This window comes from Ursus maritimus, unplaced genomic scaffold (assembly GCF_017311325.1).
Source record: "Ursus maritimus isolate PB19 unplaced genomic scaffold, ASM1731132v1 scaffold_4, whole genome shotgun sequence".
NCBI classification, from domain to species: Eukaryota; Metazoa; Chordata; class Mammalia; order Carnivora; family Ursidae; genus Ursus; species Ursus maritimus.
This window is the reverse complement of record NW_024426552.1, coordinates 39,558,608-39,577,348: the sequence shown is the minus strand read 5'-3', so window position 1 is coordinate 39,577,348 and position 18,741 is coordinate 39,558,608. Positions and strand designations below refer to the sequence as shown.

General features: G+C 36.4%; 1 protein-coding gene across 1 annotated transcript in view; it reads right to left on the bottom strand.

Moving 5' to 3' along the window:
• EPHA3 (EPH receptor A3) overlaps nucleotides 1–18,741 on the bottom strand; it is a 351,034-nt gene that overhangs the window by 61,392 nt on the left and 270,901 nt on the right. The window contains exons 7-10 of the mRNA XM_008704448.2: nucleotides 15,855–16,017; nucleotides 8,040–8,142; nucleotides 7,254–7,321; nucleotides 1,989–2,114 (exon numbers count right to left, since the gene is read on the bottom strand). Of these exons, the coding sequence (XP_008702670.1) occupies nucleotides 1,989–2,114; nucleotides 7,254–7,321; nucleotides 8,040–8,142; nucleotides 15,855–16,017 (460 nt within the window). The remainder of the gene's footprint in view (nucleotides 1–1,988; nucleotides 2,115–7,253; nucleotides 7,322–8,039; nucleotides 8,143–15,854; nucleotides 16,018–18,741) is intronic.

The window sequence follows — 18,741 nt, the reverse complement described above, 5'->3', positions numbered from 1 at the left end:
ATTGATGGCTCTCAAAATTTCGATCTCATATTCTGTCTTGATGACAAACCCTTGAAAGGTGAATCAAGACAGACTAGAATTGGGTGTGCACAGTATTATATGGAAATCTTCCAGAAGAGTAATCGACCTTGAAGATACACTTGTTTGCAAGCAAAGCAGGCACAGTATTGTTGCTCTGAATGAGGCAAATGAGGATATTGGCTACAAAACCCTGAAAATCGGGCATATGTCTATTTTTTTACAAATATCTTTGAAGAGTGAAATGAAAAAAAGATGATTTGTGCTGATCTTTAATGAGCACTGGGAATTATTAAGTGAGTCAGTGTTTTAAGGAGCCTTTCCTTTTGTCTCATTTATCAGATGCCATTTTTAATGAGTATGCTTTGTCTCACACTACTGCGTTCTAGATATCTGGAATTATCAATAACATCGATATATTTAAACTTTTACTAATGCAGAAGGTCCCAAAGTTCAAGGTCCCGATGTGTCTGTCTGGCCTTCTGGACACTGGCTGAGCGTAAATGGGTCTCTCCTCCTCACATGAGTTGAGTGTGCAAAATCTGCCTCCTATACTTCCAAGGTTTCCCTGCTGGAGAACAGTGCGCTCTTGTGGGACATTAACACCAGCACCACAAAAGCCCTCTGCACCACAGAGCAGTTTACAAAGCAGAACTGTACAAATGAAAGAGAATAATCAATATATATTTGCTTTAACTGGATTAACATAGATACACGATGAATGTGTATATTCTTAAGTCAGATTGTGGAAAAAGAAGCACATACTCTATTCTCCTTTTATGAATTACTAGTTCCATATTTTAATAGTACCTGCACATGTGAGTTTTAGGAGGATAAAATATTAATAAAGTTACAGGAGAAGACTTAGTAAATTATCATTTTATTTAGATAATATTAATTGCTCAGACCGTCCTACTTGAATAGCAAACACCGCTAGAATTCGAAATACTGCTCTGATGTACAGAAAGAGAAACAGAGAAAATTATATGCACGTTTGTGTAAAGAAGCAACAGTCATATATATAGCACTTGCAGAAAACATGATCTGCTATGTTATCCATAATTCAATTAGTTAATTTCTCAATCTTTCTATTTCCTACATCAACTTTGCATTTGTTTTTAAAACAATATTGACTAATGAGATGATGGAATAAAACTGTTGTACAATACTGTTTATTTTTACTTTTAAGTAGTAGTTTTTATTCAATCTCATACTGCGTCTGTAGATGTCCATATTGTTTGTGTAAATGTAAAAATATGATTATTTTATAAGTATAATTTTTATTGGAAATGCACAACTGCTATTAACAATCCACAGGTGTTTGTTAATGGATCTATGATTGACTAGATTCATGATTAGAATGAAGAGATGTCCATATGAAAACAAGCTTCAACACAAATGAATTAAGACTTACAAAGTTACAGGCAAATATTAAAAAGGAACACTTTGCATTACTTAAACTATTCACTCAAAAATGGTTTTGAGTAAATTTGTGTAAAATGTGTCATTTATGATTTTGTTTTATGTTGTCTCTTTTTTTAATTTCAAAGAGGATTCTAAAATTATCTTTTTTTTGCAAAATCAAAATTTTCACATAGTGAGCTTGTTTAAAGTAAGACACATTTATCCTGTTATCCCTATTCAGCCCAACAGGCTTTGTGACACATGATCAGCATAGCCAGGGAAGGACTGAGCTCTTGCGGCTGCTGGCTCTGAAATTCAATAAATAAAAAGCTGGCCATGGTCTGTGAGTCTGTAAGTCTGGCACCTTTGAAATCATTACATTCCATTAAATACTCCTTCATTTATTTACTGCTTGCCTTTGATCATGAAATCAGGGGGAAATGTCCCTTTTCATAGCAATATAACTTAGGCTTGAGAACTTGAGTGATCTCAGGCAGCATTCTTACTCATAGCTGTAAGCTAGTAATTAGCACGTGGGTTGGTAGTGGGATTACTTTGGTGGTTACCTGCTCCAACAACTTTGTCAATGGATATGTTGGTGGCATCCAATTCCTTAGCAAACTCATGAACTGCTTGGGTAGGGTCTTCGTATGTGTGTGGGTCAACGTAAGTCCTGAGACCTGGAAGTTTTACTGTTTAAGGGAAGGAAGAAAGGCATTAATGTACTAGATTTATACAAACTGTACTGAGGCAATTTTATAATCACATTATTAGCAGAAAAAAAAACCCATTACTAAAAAGAACACCAACTTTTAGTTTGTTCTCAGGTATCACAGCAATTGGCAGACAGAGAAGTTGGACTAAGTATTGAACAACTGAAGAAACAAAGTTTCCCATAATGAAACAAAAGAGGAAACACAATGCACTTTCTCTCCAAGAACATTAGAAGGAAAATGGACTTTCAAAAAGGGGAATCTCAAGGAGAGGGTGGTTCAGAATTGAGTAGATCCAGTAATTAATACCAGAAGCATTACTGAGTGAACCCCATCATGCTATGACACGGCTATGATTCTACAGAGAGTGCAGTAAACAAATATTTATGACAATGCCACATCTGACAATAAATCAAGGTTTGTGAAACAATTTCATAAGGTGGAATGGCAGCTATAATTATGGGTAAATTAATTAAAGGATATAAAACAGCATGTCTTTTGTCTGACATTATTCTGCTTTTAATAACATTCATAATCAAAATCCCCCACTGCAATTAGAAATCTACTTAAACCTGTGAGGATATGTATACACAATGTGAGTATTATATGCATGTACTAATTACAGTATCAACTGAAATCTTATTATATAGCTTTTCAACATGGTTAAGGGCAATATAAATTCTCTGTAAGTTTAATAATGGTGCTAAGAAGCTAAATTCCAAACATAAATTATATTTATATCTTATTAAATATAAACCTCCTTTGTAATATATGCATTTAATTATTCTGAAGTGATATCTTTTGTGATGTTCTATAACGAAAATAACATGGGTAGAAGATATGGGAGAATCATTTTGGATTTGATTTAATACTAATGAGATTCCTATCACTTGGAAAAATAAGTCATATTAGAAACAATTTGGAATGTTCAATAAACTAACTTTCTCTAAAGTAAAACTATTTTTTTTTAAGTAAGCTCTATGCCCAGTGTGGGGCTTGAACACTCCACCTTGAGATCAAGATTCACATGCTCTACCAGCTGAGCCGGCCAGGCACCCCTAAAACTAAATTTTTTTAAAAAAGGGAGACTAGGATCTATTAAAGTGCATAAACATGCTCTAACATTAAAGGATATTGTGTGTGTACTAATATGATGGATTTTTACTTTTAACTTTGGTAACATTGGTTAAAAAAAATATTGGTAACATTGTTTTAGCAAGGGGCTGGGATGCCTAAAAGTGAAATATTTTTTTATTTATCACATTATATTATTGAAAAATTTTTTTATCCTAAAGTAACAAATAAAATCAGATGTTATCTTTTCCAGTATAATTTTATAATGAAAGGATCTTAATGACAAATTGCTACTGAACCTTCTATGATGACCCAAGACTTCTTTGACTCCGTTTTGGACTTTGCATGAAATGGGGGTAGAGACTGATGACAGTAATTATTCTGGAGAGCCTGCAGCGCAATGGACATTAGGCCAACAAGTCTAGCATTTCACAGTGTGGAAAGTGATTAGTTCATTGACCTGTAGGACATCTTTGTGAATGCCATGGTTATACCATATAATAATTTATGTTCCTGAAAAGTATCTATAAAGGTATTGAGTAAAGAAATAAAAGCATAAGGAAAAAAATGTATTATAAAAATAAATGGTGCTTAGGAAGTAAAAAATCAGTTTTCCTCAGCTACATCTTCGGATGATTTTGAGACTCTAGAGTAGGAATGGGAGAATTGGGGAACAAATGGAGAAGAAAGGCTAACATTCCTCCTGCTCGAGCCTGTGTTGACATGGGCATGGCAATAGGACAGCTTCTCCATCCTGAGGCCGATAATTCAAGAAGATACCAATATCTAGGGAGTTACAGCCACTGAAATGGGGAAACGACAAGTCCTTTGCCCTGGTTTTGAAGGTAAGAACTCTACTTTTGAAGCTTTTCTACTTTGAACAGCTCAGCAAAAAGAAAAAGCTAGGTTCCAAAGAAAGAAAGCTCTTGAAAACTTGCTATTCAAGTGCCTGGCATGAGTGCCTGTTATGTGGTTAGGGCCCAATAAATGATAGAGATTATTGCCATTATTAATATTTTCATGTTAAGAATGTTTATTCACAATTATTAAATGTGATTGAGGTTTCCGGAGACAGAATTTGGACTCCGAAATGTCCATTCCTTTTGAGCTCCCAGAGCAGTTTGCAAGCTTCTGCCATTATTGTAAACATTATTGCTTCCTATAAAAAACAGACGGCTGAGCCACTCTTTAGGACAGTGGTCTTCTATAGTTTACTATTACACTAAACCTATTTCTAATATCATCATTACCAAAACACTTTACCCTTAAAACAAGCAAACAGACTAAGGAAAGCTCTCATACTTTTCTTGCTTAGGCGTAAGGAAAACAGTAAAAGTAACTGTAAGAACTTATTAAAATATGTTAGGAAATAAGGTTGTGTCAGAATCATTTTGTGTAGTCAATTTGGTTACATTTTAATGAAGGCTTCCTTCAAAGGGGGGCTAGGCTATATGATCATCCTGTTTTGATTTATCTCTAGTAGATTGTAAGGTAAGGAACTAGTAAGGTAGGGAAATTAAGTATTCCTTTTCAAGGCAAAGGAAACATTTTTTAAAAATAAGGTAAAAGTTAAATTTTTCCCCCAAAATGAAATTTTTTCTTGCAAACAATTAACAAATTACAAAGTTTTTTCTTGTAAACAACTACAAAACAATTTGACTTTGCTCACCTCAAGGAAATCAATTTGGAAGCAATTTACTAGCATCAGAATTTGCAAAGACCATTATAAAATGAGCTGTCAAAAGCAAAGCCTCAAACATTTTAAATAAGCACTGGCTTTAAATAGCCTTGAAAGTGTGCTTACTGTTACCTCCCATACCTAGCAGCCCTAGGGAGTATATGTATTACTTAATAATCTGAAAATTCAATAGTCATTCTCAACTAAAACCAATCAGATTCATTGCAATTAAGTAAAATCATATAAATTGTTTTTCTATCCACACGAAATTTGGGGAACAATACAAATATGAACATACACATATCCCCAAGTAAAATAGCCTGTTCACTGTGGGAGCTTTGGCTGCTGACTTTTAACTGCTGACCCCAGAGGTTCTAGGAATCAGGTGATGCAGGATACAAGGCACATAATCCCTTCACACCAATAATTAAGGGCAACATACAGAGTAACTGGGCTGTGTCAAGAAAACCAGATAATAAACACATGCACACGTGTTAAGCTACACTACTTTACAGCTCGTTCTGTGCAAACACAATAATTTACATTTCCATTTTACCAGCATGAGTTGCCCTAAGGATAGCAAAAAATAAAAAGGCCTAGCCGGAGAGGGCAAGGGGACAGGATCTTAGGAGGTGAAACACATTTCTTTCCTTTTGAAGCAATATTATAGGATTTGTAACAAGGCTGGAGGGAATAGTTCATAGCTAGAGCTTTTTAAAGTAATACCAAATAAATGGTCTGAAATAAACCAGCTGTAGCATTAAGACACAGAAAGTTTATGACATGCATATAAGTTATTTTATGCCTTTATGGCTAGGATGAAATACATTTCTTGTTTTTTGTCTGTCATAAAGATATTGTGCATTTGAAGAAAATTAAAGTTTTAACCAACCCCACCAGAAAAACCAACAGTTAAAACAGATTGGAGCGATAGAGAACCTGCTTACAATTGGGATACAGAGATATATCATTGTTCCAAATTAATGAGATTTACAATCTTGATATAAAAAAAAGTATGATTTTGCTCTAAAGACAATATTTACATTGACTAACTCAAATTAAGAACAACTTAATCCACAGGAATGCAACTGCTCTAATTTGTGCATGGCGACTCTGACTCTGTTTTTTGGGACCATGAAAAAAGCTAGACAAGTATCCTGTAATTTGCTCATTCATTCTTTTAAGACTTTTGAGTTGGTAACCTAACTAATCTGAAATGATGAGATGCTGCTATTAGGAAGGTACTACTTTGGCTTTTGTGAATTATTCTGTAATGACTGCAATGAGATGGAGAAAACAAACAATGCCGTCAGTAAACCCTGTCACTGTGTTCATATCACATCAATTTACATTTTGGAAGACATTCCTTTTTTTTTTTTTTTTTTCGCAAGCTACTGTATCCCCCTTGCATGTTGGCAACAGGTAATCAAGCTTTTACTTGAGTTATAACTAGATTTATAATTTTTAGATGCAAAGCCAGTGGCTGATACGAAGTATGATGCTGAATTGAAAATCATTTTACAAGGCAACGGTGAATGCCAAAGAAAGTAATGCTTACAAGACCACATCAGTTATATTGGGATTATTTGAGAGCACGTAAGTATGAGTATAGTGTGCACTAATTTCCATAAGAACATGCTATTATTCCCTTTGAGTCCACTGATTAGTAATTGCCACATTAAACTGAGCCATAGTTTGGAAAATCAAAACGCCTGGGATGATTTGTTTTGCAAGAAGAAGAAGAAGAAGAAAAAAGAGTCTTATTAGATATAAACACTTCATTTCCTAAAAAAAAAAAAAAAAAAAATTTCTTTTAGAAAATATTAAAAAGACACTAAACTGACAGGTATTAAAATATGAAGGAAAAGGCTTTCCTACCAGTTGGATATCATGTAACTCCAAAATATACAGTTTACTTTAAAGGCTCTCTCCTGGTTGGTTGACAAAACAGAGTAAGGCATTTCACATAAACAGAGGTTGTTTATATTTATTTGAGAGTTAGGAAAGGGAAATTTTCCTATTTAGATTTTAGCAAAGGACGAGAAATGAGGAAATTGAAGATACGCTTTGCCTTTCAGCTACGCAGAACTGACTATAGTCCATACTCCCCATCATGTGCATTATCTGGATAGAAACCACAGTTTATCCTTCCCTTTAGCTTAAGTGTGCTGAAATGTGGCCATGTAAAAATTACTTAATGCGGAGCCATGAATTTCTTTCTCCATTTAAAATTAATTTAATTTGCTCAATTCTTTCATCCAACTGCTTTTGCATTCTCTTTGTGAGGAAGTTATCCAATTATAAATCAACACCTGGGAAAACTGAAATGGTAAAAGCCAAAGCACCAAAACATCTTAGGAACTTACAATGTCCATTCCCGAAATGAAGCCTTTTTTCATCTGCACTGTGTTTTGACTTGTTATAGCCACAGAACCTGGAGGTAAGTCAAGGGAAGAGAACACAGAAAGAAAATATACTTAACGCAATTATCTATGCTCAGAATGTGCAAAGCACAAAAAATAAAGCGTTTTCCTCAAACAATTAAATGCTTTAGTGAAAGTTTAATGACTTCATATTTTCTAAATCCTTTATAGAAAGCCCCTTTCTCTGGGGACTCTGGAAAGCTGCCTAATGAGGAGATATGTAGGGTTGCTTCCCCACTGTGCAGACCCCTTCAGTTCAGTCTTTATAATGGCCTTAGAAAGTGTTTATAGTGTTTTTTTTTTTTTTTTTTTTTTTTTAACAACTGCTGTTAGAATGAATGAAGGGTAAAGTCTCCATTGTTAGTGATTAGCGCTGTGCCGTGTTACCAGTGTTCTGGGTGAGAAAGTGGTAGGGAAATCTGGGGCGTATTTGAAGAGTGAGAGGATAATTGGAAAAAGAAAGTAAAAACTGCAAGTGAGGTCAAAAGAGAGAGCAGAGAAGTGGAATGTGTTAAAGAGTGGGGCAGGAATTTAATGGAAGAAAGAAAATCAAAACTGACGATGAAGAAACAAAAGAAAGGAAGGGGAAGAAAGAAAGATCTAGATCTAAGTGGAGACATGCTTGTTTGTTAGAATACTTCATGGACCACACTCCAGATTTTAGCGGCCGCTGAAGGGAGCAGGCAAAGCAATAATGAAAATAAGTGGTAAAGGAGACTGCGAACTCACCTCCCAATCAAGACGTAGGTGACGACCGTGAGCAGGATAATCGCCACGGCCGCCGAAATGGCAATCATCACCACTTGGCTGTTTTCCCCGGAGATGGAGAAAGCTGTGGGGTGAAGGAGAAAAATAAGAAAAGGTCAGGCATTAACATACCATAACTAACATCTGCACGGAAAAGCCATATTTACTCTGCTTTTACCTGAAATACGGCTGACTGCCTACGACAGATAGAATTCTTCACTAGGTGTAAAAAAATAAAAAAAATAGACATTTCCTACAATGGTTCTTGAAATTTCTAATGTATAAGATATAATACTCTGTTTCAATGGCATCAATTAAACACACCTTGAGTTCCTGCCGTGTGAAATATCCTGGACTGGTTTTCTCTATCCTGACTGCAAAGAAACTCATTGGATAAACCAGAAGTTACCAGAGGCACATAGAGAACAGGTAAGATTTGCAGGAACAAAATGATAAAAGCTTTCTAATCAAGCTTGTTTAGCCTCCAATATCTAGAGTTATTTAAATGTTTTACAGCACACACCACCAACAAATTGTTCTTCTCCCTGTATTTCCTACCTTTGTGAATGGCCCATCACTCATTCACTCACTCACTCACTCACTCACTCACTCACTCACTCACTCACTCAGACAAGGTGTTGGAAAAATGGCCCAGGGGTCAAGCCTGGCCTGCCACCAGTTTTCGTAAAGCCCAGGAGCTTACAATGTTTTTATATTCTTTTAATGGTTGTAAAAAGTCAAAAGAAGATTTTTTGACATGTAAAAATTATATAAAATTCAAGTTTGGTGTCCGTGAGTAAAATTGCATTGGAACACAGCCACATTCATTGTGTATTGTCTTTGGCTGCTTTTATGCTACAATAGCCAAGCTGAGTAGGAGGAACAGAGACTACACACACAAAGCCTAAAATATTTATTATCTAGCCCTTGACAGAGTAAGTTTACTGACCCTTGAGCTAGACCAATGCTTCTCTAACTTCAGTGTTCATTCAAATCCCTTGAGAAACTTTTTGGAAAAGTGGTTTCTGATCCAGCTGGTCTAGAGTGGAGACTGATACTGTGCTTTTCTTGGGAGTTCCCAGTGATACGGCTGCTGCAGATTTCGGTCCACATTTTGAGTAGCAAGGATGTAGACCATAAATATGAAGTCATCTTGTCTTCTTCCTCTTCTGATCATTCAATATCCAGTTAATCACCAAACTCTTTAAATGTTTTAGTTTGTGTCTTCATTTCTCTTCTGGATTACAATTAGAAATTCCTAATTGGTCTCTATTTGCATGGCCACCAGAGTATTCCTTCTAAACCATGAATTTGACCATGTCATTTTCATGCATAAAAGTTTTGCAGGGCTCTCCATCACTTTTAAGATAAAATGCAAATTCCACAGCAGAGAAGGTAAAGCCATTTAAGATCATGTTCCTTGCCTACACCCCCAGCCTCATCTGCTAACAAACTCCATAAGCATCTTGATCTCCAGGCTTTCTAAAATATGCACGGCTCCTGGAACAACCCCTTTCACATGCTCATATTTTAATATATATTGTTCTTGTAGTAAATGCTAGTGCACAAATGAGTGAGTGATGTATCAAAAGAACTTAGAAGAGAGAGTTTGATTATTTGAATACCATCTCCTCTCCAGGAGCCAATATCAAATGTTCAGCCTGATCAACATCTAATTTTGGAAGGTCTTCTTGAAAATAATGCTGCTTTAAGAAAAGCTAAGTGATACAAATGAAGAGACATGGCAGATAGGATATGAGAAGTCCTGTCAGCATCTGAAAAAAAGAGCTCAACGTGTGGCAGGATGGCATATTCATAATATAAACTGCTCCAAGCACTTTATTACCAGCAAACTGTTGTTTACCCCACTGTGGCAGTCACGGGCGTGCCTGCTCAGATCTCCCTGCTGCCAAGCCTGCAGCGGGCAGACAGCTGCCCCTTCAGGACCCACCGCAGCCTTCACGCACGGGCCACGCTCCCCTCGATGATTAACCACCCCCAGGAGACTGGAGCCATGCCCTCCCAGCTCAGCGCAGGACTCCTCAATGGCAGTCCTCATTCTGGGGCTCCCTGTGGGCTTCTGAGACCCTCAGAGCTTCACTGCTGTCTGAGTCTTCCTCTCGACTCTTCTCTTTCCCTCCATCTCTTCATAGACAGCTGACCTACCTCCCAGCCTGAGGTGCTGCTTGACCCGTTCTGCTCTTCCCGCCCGTTTCCCCTACCTGCATTCCCCCCCATAAAGCTCTTGTAATTCCATCTTCACATCTGCCTCCCTGAAGACCTAGACTGTTACATCCCCATGCATGGGATATAGATCTGTGATTAGTCTGCAAAATAACTTAACCCAGTGATTCAATAATGCTCCATAAACCTATAATAATAACTCTATCCATTTTGTACCCATTCCATTTTGTACCCTGTAATAACTTATAAAGAGCAGCAAGTTCTACATTCTCTGTAAATTTTTGCCAGTCGATAAAATAAAAGTCTGTGAAACTGGGAGGGGAAACATGATAGAAGAAAGAGGACCTCTCGATTTTTTTTTTCTGTCACAGGCAGGATTAAACTAGGACATCTCTGCAATTTCCTCTAGCTCTAAATAGCTATGAATCCTGGAGACTATCTAAAGCACATAATCAAACTGATTGTTTTTGCTGGTGAAATCAGCAAACATTTTAATGAGTAATATTGACTAAATGCATAATAAGGTTGTCCAATGATTTTACGTGGCACGCTGCTAAACACTGATATCTATTACATGTCTTAGAAACTCATTTTGAGTATTTTTTCCCACAAACAAACTGCTTCTCCTATTTCGAGTCACTTCCCATTTTGGTACATCCTGCACCTACCGTCGGCTTTCTCTCCCTAGAGCAGGCTGGGTAAGAGCTCATTCTCGGGAACTAGAATGCCTGGGTTTGCACTTACTTGCTGTGTGACGTAAGATCACTGTTGGGAGGGTTACATGGGCTAACGCAGTTAAAACACTTAAAACAGTGTCAGGCCCATAGTAAATGCTTAATAAATGTTACATATTTTTATTATTTCATTTCCCCAGTGAAAAACTGGCAAAAAGTGCTGTGGATTCAGTTTCTGCCCACTGAGGGTTTCTAGACAGTTGACTGTGTTTTCCAAGCAGGCCACAGTTTCATACTCTTCATACTCCTTGCTTTGGAGATGTTGCCTGGACTCTAGGGAAGCCCCTTTACTCCTATAAACTCTGCAGCTTCAACCATATACATATATATTTTTTAAATGTGCAATCGCAGCACTGGATCAGTACCCCAAAAGTTGGAGATTCTAGGCTCATTGATCCCACTTATTGGCTATGCAACCTGAGAAAAAAACATATAAACTCTGTGTCCTAGGCCACCTATAAAGGAAATAATAGTATATGAATAGCTTATGGAACAGGACCAGATAAAATGCTTCTGAGAATGCTTAATATATTATCACATAAATACATGGGTTCTAGAATCAGACCCATCATTTACCAATGGTATGGTTTTGGAAGGCTTACTTAAACCTCCCTATTTCTCAGTTTTCTCTTCGGTAAGAGGAAGATGATAATCACTGAAAAAGTAAGATATTTTAACCAAGTTCAAAAAATATTATCTAAATTCCAGGTAAAAATACACTTTGTTCTACTGAGAACTATCTACATGTGTTATGAATGGGAACTTTTCATATAATTTTTAGACATAAAAACTAGAAAAAATTAAAAAATAAAAAGTATAATAAACAGTGAACTGTTAAAGAAATCCAAATATGAGTCTTTTATGTATATATATATGTATATGTATATTTTAATATCAACTATAACAAGACTCTTAAGTTCTTAGAATTTTTATGAAGATATCATTTTGACAAAAAAAATAGAAAGTTAGGGGCACCTGTGTGGCTCAGTCCATTAAGCGTCCAACTCTTGGTTTCGGATCATGTCAGGATCTCAGGGTTGTGAGATCAAGCCCCGCATCAGGCTGTACATTCAATGGGGAGTCTGCTTGAAGATTGTCTCTCTTTGCCTTCCCCCCACCACTCTCTCTCTCAAATAAATAAATCTTTAAAAAAAATAGAAAGTTGATTTTTGTCTTTTTCCTCCCAAGACAAAAGATACCTTTTTTCCTCATCTATATTTAAAGTCTGGAAGAATTCTATGGTGAAGCAACAAGAATAAATTGATTTTTTAAAAAAATCAAACTGAGGGGAGCCTGGATGGCTCAGTTGGTTAAGTGCCTGCCTCTGCTCAGGACATGATCCTGGGGTCCTAGGATTGAGCCCCATGACGTACCTGCTCCCTGCTCATCATGGAGTCTGTTTCTCCCTCTCCCTCTGCCCCTGTCCCTGCTCTTGTGTGTGTGCTCTCTCTCTCTCAAGTAAATAAATAAAATCTTTAAAAATAAATAATAAATAAATAAAAATAAAAATCGAACTGCACAACTACCAGATTTTCATAAATGAGGAAGAGGATGTTAAAAAGCTCATCTTGGGGGCGCCTGGGTGGCTCAGTCCTTAAGCATCTGCCTTCGGCACAGGGTGTGATCCTGGGGTTATGGGATCGAGCCCCACATCAGGCTCTTCCGCTGGGAGCCTGCTTCTTCCTCTCCTACTCCCCCTGCTTGTGTTCCCTCTCTCTCTGGCTGTCTCTCTCTCTCTATCAAAAATAAATAAATAAAATAAATAAATAAATAAATAAATAAAATCTTAAAAATAAAATAAAAAGCTCATCTTTTCCTTATCTCCTTTTATCTGCTCTATCAATCAGTGGAAGTATCACAAATATAAAATTTATTTAGCAAAACCCCAAGACCCTGCAGTTTTCAAATGGAATATTTCTTAAACTTCAGACACTGAAGCCTCATTAGAGGTTCGTGCAGAATGCCGCCACAGCCGCATCTGTAGTAAATCCGGAATCACATTCATATACAGGAATTTGTTGTTCCTTTTGCAAATTTACATATCAGATAGAGTTAAGTGCTGATTAAGAACATGCATATATGGAATGTAATGAAGGTTTATCTAATGGTGATCTGACCCTCCTGTCCCTCAACATGCCTCATTTCTATCACAGGATATAACGAACATTCGTTTTTTTCTCTTCCTGGGATTTGTGATCTTTCTTAGTAAAGCAAATATAGATCTTCCTGTTGCTAACTTACATATCATTTAAAAGTTTGAAAAAGAAATTCAATTTGTAATCATTTCAGAACAAAAAACTTTTCTGCAGGGAGACTGACAGACTCAGTCGGTGGAGCATGCAACTGTTGATCTTGGGGTTGTGAGTTCGAGCCTTTGCTGGGTGTAGACATTATTTGAAAATAAAATCTTAAAAAAAAAAAACGAAAAGAAAAGAAAAATGAAACTTGTGTTGCATTATTTAAACAAAAAGATTTAGAACAGATTTAGAACTACTAATGTTAAATTACAATTAAGCTTTGTGGGGCGCCTGGGTAGCGCAGTCGTTAAAGCGTCTGCCTTCGGCTCAGGGCGTGATCCCGGCGTTCCGGGATCGAGTCCCACATCGGGCTCCTCCTCTGGGAGCCTGCTTCTTCCTCTCACTCGCCTGCTGTGTTCCCTCTCTCGCTGGCTGTCTCTCTGTTACATAAATAAATAAAATCTTTAAAAAAAAAAAAAAACAATTAAGCTTTGTTATTGAGTCATCTAGAATTTTAACTTTAGAGGCGCTGGGGTTGCTCAGTCGGTGAAGTGTCTGCCTTCGGCTCAGGTCGTGATCTGGGATCAAGTTCTGCATCAGGCTCTCTGCTCAGCAGGAAGCCTGCCTCTCCTCCCTCCGCCTGCTGCTCTGCCTACTTGTGCTCCCTCTCTGTCAAATAAATAAATAAAATCTTTAAAAAAATAAAATAAAAATTTAAATTTGTTTTTAAAACTTATTCAGATGTACTTTCATGGTATTTTGTAACATTTTGATTCTAATGTTCTCAGAGAACGATTTCTCCTTGGAGTCTAGTCCCGGAGTGAAGATTGTCCATAGAGGAGTCCTGCATTAGGCAGGAAGGCCCTGGCTCCAGTCCCCTTGTGGGGTTCAGTCATCGAGGGGAGCGTGGCCCATGCATGAAGGCTGCGGTGGGTCCTGAAGGGGCAGCAGCTGGAGGCTGTCTGCCCGCTGCAGGCTTGGCAGCAGGGAGATCTGAGCAGGCACGCCCGTGACTGCCGCAGTGGGGTAAACATGTACATCCATCACAGGAGGATTAGGAGAGGTCTTGAAGCATAGATTTGCACTTTTGAGGATCGCAGCTCCCCTTTGAGTTAAAACAATTGTCATGTTTCAGCTGTGAGCTGATGATTTCTAAGAACACCAGATTTTCAATACCTTGCAGAAGGTACACCTTGTTATTGTAAGCAGCATTTCTAATCACCTGACCAAAAGTGTGCCATAAAATAACTATTCAATAGAGTATTATATTAACTCGAACAGTTCTTATAATCTGTGTTAATCCTTAATGTTTCTATTAGGTATGCATTGTGGGCATAATAAAAATATTACTGCACCGAAGCCAATGATATTTAATGTCATGAACAAAATATTTAAATAGGAAATATGCATGCTAGGAGAAATGGCAAATTGGGACAATCAAAAGAGATTACTGGGTTTCCTTTCAAGACAGTGCTGGCCATTGTCAGACCCTCCTTGGATAACCTGTTTTCTAAAGGGCGTTCATCTTAGATTGTCTTTCTAGGCTGTTTTACAACTGAATTTAAGTTGCAGGGAACTGCGTGATGTATACAGTTTTTTTCCATTACAATTAAAACATAACATTCACTAGAGACACAAATGGTTTATGTGCAGTAGAAAAGATGACTCCAATTATTACATTTATTGTCCTATAAGATATTAAACAGTTTGGGACAAATTAATAAATTTGTAAGTATTCCCTATTGCCTATATACATTCATACACAAATATGTTTTTATATGTATATTTATATCTGTTCTTCAAATTTTCCTTTTTCCAGTTTAATCTAAAAAAATAAATAAATGAACCAGTTTAATCTTTTGTAGGATATAATGAACATAAATAAAATATAGATAAATATATTATAGTCTCTTCATTAATAAACTAAATAAAATCCTTAACTTGAACGTGTATTCACTCTGTATTAGTACCATGGCCATGATAGTACATTTTTGAAAATTATATTTTAGCGGAGGGTTTTTCTAATATGAAGCAAATGGCATTTGAAGAAAAGAGAAATGCTACTGGGAAAATGTTTGCCAATTTTAGACCAATTTATGCCAAATTTGGTGTCAGACGCACAAGACTATCCAAACTGCTTGTGAATGTAAATGAGGTGATAAATTAGGTTTTAGAAAATCCTTAATATCCAAGTGACAGAAGATTGAATGTGTTAAGGATTAAAACAATATTAAAATCCTCATGGATCAGCAAGTTTCATTTTCGTAGTTCACTGAATCATGCAATGAACCTAGAACATCTGGATTAACAGGTACTGGGGTATGTTACCATATTCTATAATTTTCCTCAAAGCAATTTATGGTCAATAGAGGACCAATAGCATTCCAGGCATTAGAATACGTTTGATTTGTAGAATAATAATAAAAAAAAAAAGACCAGTGCACACCCACACAAACACAAATCCGCAGACTCGATACCATACAAATTGTTAAATATTTCAAGCAATTTACTTTCAATGTTTCTCAATACCTAAATATTGAGAATTATTTTAACTTGGTTAAAATTTAGAGAGAATGAGAATGAATTATCAGACACCTTTACAACAGCCCCACCCCTATACACTACGCTGAAATAATACATACAGTCCGGGCTAGTTTCAAACTCAAACTTGCGGCTGTTGGTCCCGTATCCAGCTGCTGTTCGGGCTCGGATTTGGAATACATAAGTAGTGTCAGGCTTGAGGCTACTGATGGTAACATTCGTGCCTCTTGCCCTCAGAATGGTATAACTTGTCTCTTGCTCCTGCTGTGAGGTAAGAAAAATCATGTTAAAATCAAATCTTCATAATGCTATCAAATGATAAAAAAGGTGAACCACTCAAAACCAGTTCTTTCAGATTTTAACGCAGAGCCTAGGACATATAAAAGAGACAACGATCGTTTCACTCTCTGAATGCAATAGAGGCATCTTTTAAGCTAAAAATATTTACAGAATCTTCCAACGTGGCTAAAATGATTTGTGTCCTGCACATAAAGCAGGAAAAGTCTTCGTTCTTACCAATTTGTGAATATGCAAGTGAAATTTCTTCCAAGCCAAGTCCGAATGGAAGCTTCGATCTAATTTCAAAAAATAAACTTACAAAGAGGAAAATACCCCCTTTGAATTAAACTTAATAGGAATGCCTTACTGATTCTCAGAAAAATATTATTATCAATTGTAAAATATTAAACTTAAAAAAGGTCCAGGTTTTACATTCATAACTTTCTCAGCATCAGTTATACGTGCACTGTATTTAATCTTAGTCACTGTGGTTTAGTAGAGACAAATATCTTCAGATTGAAGTCTAGAGATATTTCCCCAAGGGATCTCCTCCAGGGGACTTATATTGTATATTAGGAGATTCACAGTGCACATTAACAGGGAAGTCTTTTTTGTGTCAAGTCTTGTGTAGAAAAAGTGGATTTACACAGAACTGTGTTTTTCCCCTAAGGCACATTAATACACACTGAGTATTTTATGGGTAACCTGATTTTGAACAATGATGGAATGTCCCTGCCCCTGGGGTGGGGCCCAGAGTGGATATCCTTAACCAAAACGACATAGAATATTACAGAAGAAGTGTACATTACAGATACTTTGTAGTTAAAGATGCTAGTTAGGTACTAGGTAGCATTTAAATTGGTATATTAAAAAATGAAAAGGATCAAATATATTTATTTTACAAGAATAATTACTTCATTTGTTAAAGAAATTGTTGAACCTATACCCAAAACTCAACTCTGCCCGTCCTCATTGGTGTAGTAGTCAGGAAAGACCTTATAGAGCTTAAATTCTAGGGCAACATTCAAAATATTTCCGAGCATTATATATAATGGGGAATAATTTTTAAATTTATGTATGAATAATATAAATATTTTTATAAATAGATACTAAAGATAATATCACATGCATGTTTGCATCAAATTTTAAAATGTTTAGGGAATAGTGAATAGATTCAGCCATTTTTTCCTATATTGGTTAATATTATTTTACTACAAGAATGTTCATTGTGCTTTGTTGGTATAATTTGAAAGAAGTTCAGAATTTTTTTTTATGTTTGTAAAAGATAGGAATATAAATTGACTGCATTTTTTAATAGGGCTCTGCAGATCTAAAGGTCGGGTGCTTCCTGGCTTTGCTTTATGGATGTATCATTACTTTTCTTTTTATTTTGTTGCATCGTCTATAAAACATGTATTCTAATATTTGCCCAATCTCATCATGCTTTTAAAAATAGAAGATCATGATCAGATGAGTATTTCACTGTGCTACAGTGGAGCCCTGAAAGTTATTTATACTATGACTTTAGCACAATGAAGTTGATTAGGTCTCTCTTTTCTTTTAATGAAAGAGATATCCCTCTTCCTTGCACGGGGTCGGTATGAAAAAAAAATGGCATCACACTTGTGAAATACATTAACCTCAATAAAGAGAATAGCTACACAATGCAAATGAATGTTTCTACATTACTCTTTTTTGCACAACTGATCATACCACTAATTCTCATGTCTCTAATAATCCATTCTCATGTAGAGCAAGGCATGTAATACAGAGAAACCCACTACAGGAGGAGTCATGGCTGCCAGGATTCAAAACCAAGACCTGTTTATTAGCAGCAAGGCTGTGAGAAATTTCAAATAATGCCACTGACTCTGTTTTCTTACTTGTGAATGAACTTAATTACCCAATTTCACAGGATCATCAGACAACTCAAAATTAAATAATGTACTCAGAAGTATTCTATAAAGTGTTATATAAATGCATGATTTGCTTTTAACTCGCTTGCAAATACTTTGACAGCTCCTCACAAATACCTTTTGTTCACATTAGTAGCTATAAAACCACTCAGTTCTGGTAAGATTTGAATAGGTCTTGCTTTCAAACATCACCATAATTTATAATCAGGGAGAAATAAGTGCCATTTAGAGGTGATGAAATACTATAGCCTAAATTCTACTTATAAATAATCATGCACCTATTTTTATAATTGTATTACTGAACCACAATATTATGATGTGGAGCAAACTTATCCATCCACTCCCACCTTCTAAATTACCTTGTACAGTATCAAGAAAGCTTTTCAATTGTCAGTTCAATAATACAATGGTTTTATTAGTTCAGTGTTCCCATCTGTACTGAATGAAATTCATGTGAATGTGAAGGTCAGGAAATGGTGCTTAAGGCAATGAACTAAGAAATAGCTCATCAACAGGCTAAGGAATCAGTGAAATAATTGGTAGAACAGCGGTCTCAGAGGAGGAGGACATAAATGTCATTTCTAATGCCATAACTAGATGGCTTAAGTTTGGTACTGACATTTTTGCTGTGACTTATTGCTATAGAATGGGGGATATTTGACACAATGCCTTCAAAACCCCCCTCTACTGATAAATCAAAGGTATCACGTGACCAGCGTTCCAAACAGCGCTCTACCCCTTCTTAGTAATGCCATTGGTTTCTTTGCAAGCACACAGCTCATAAGAAGGTCAC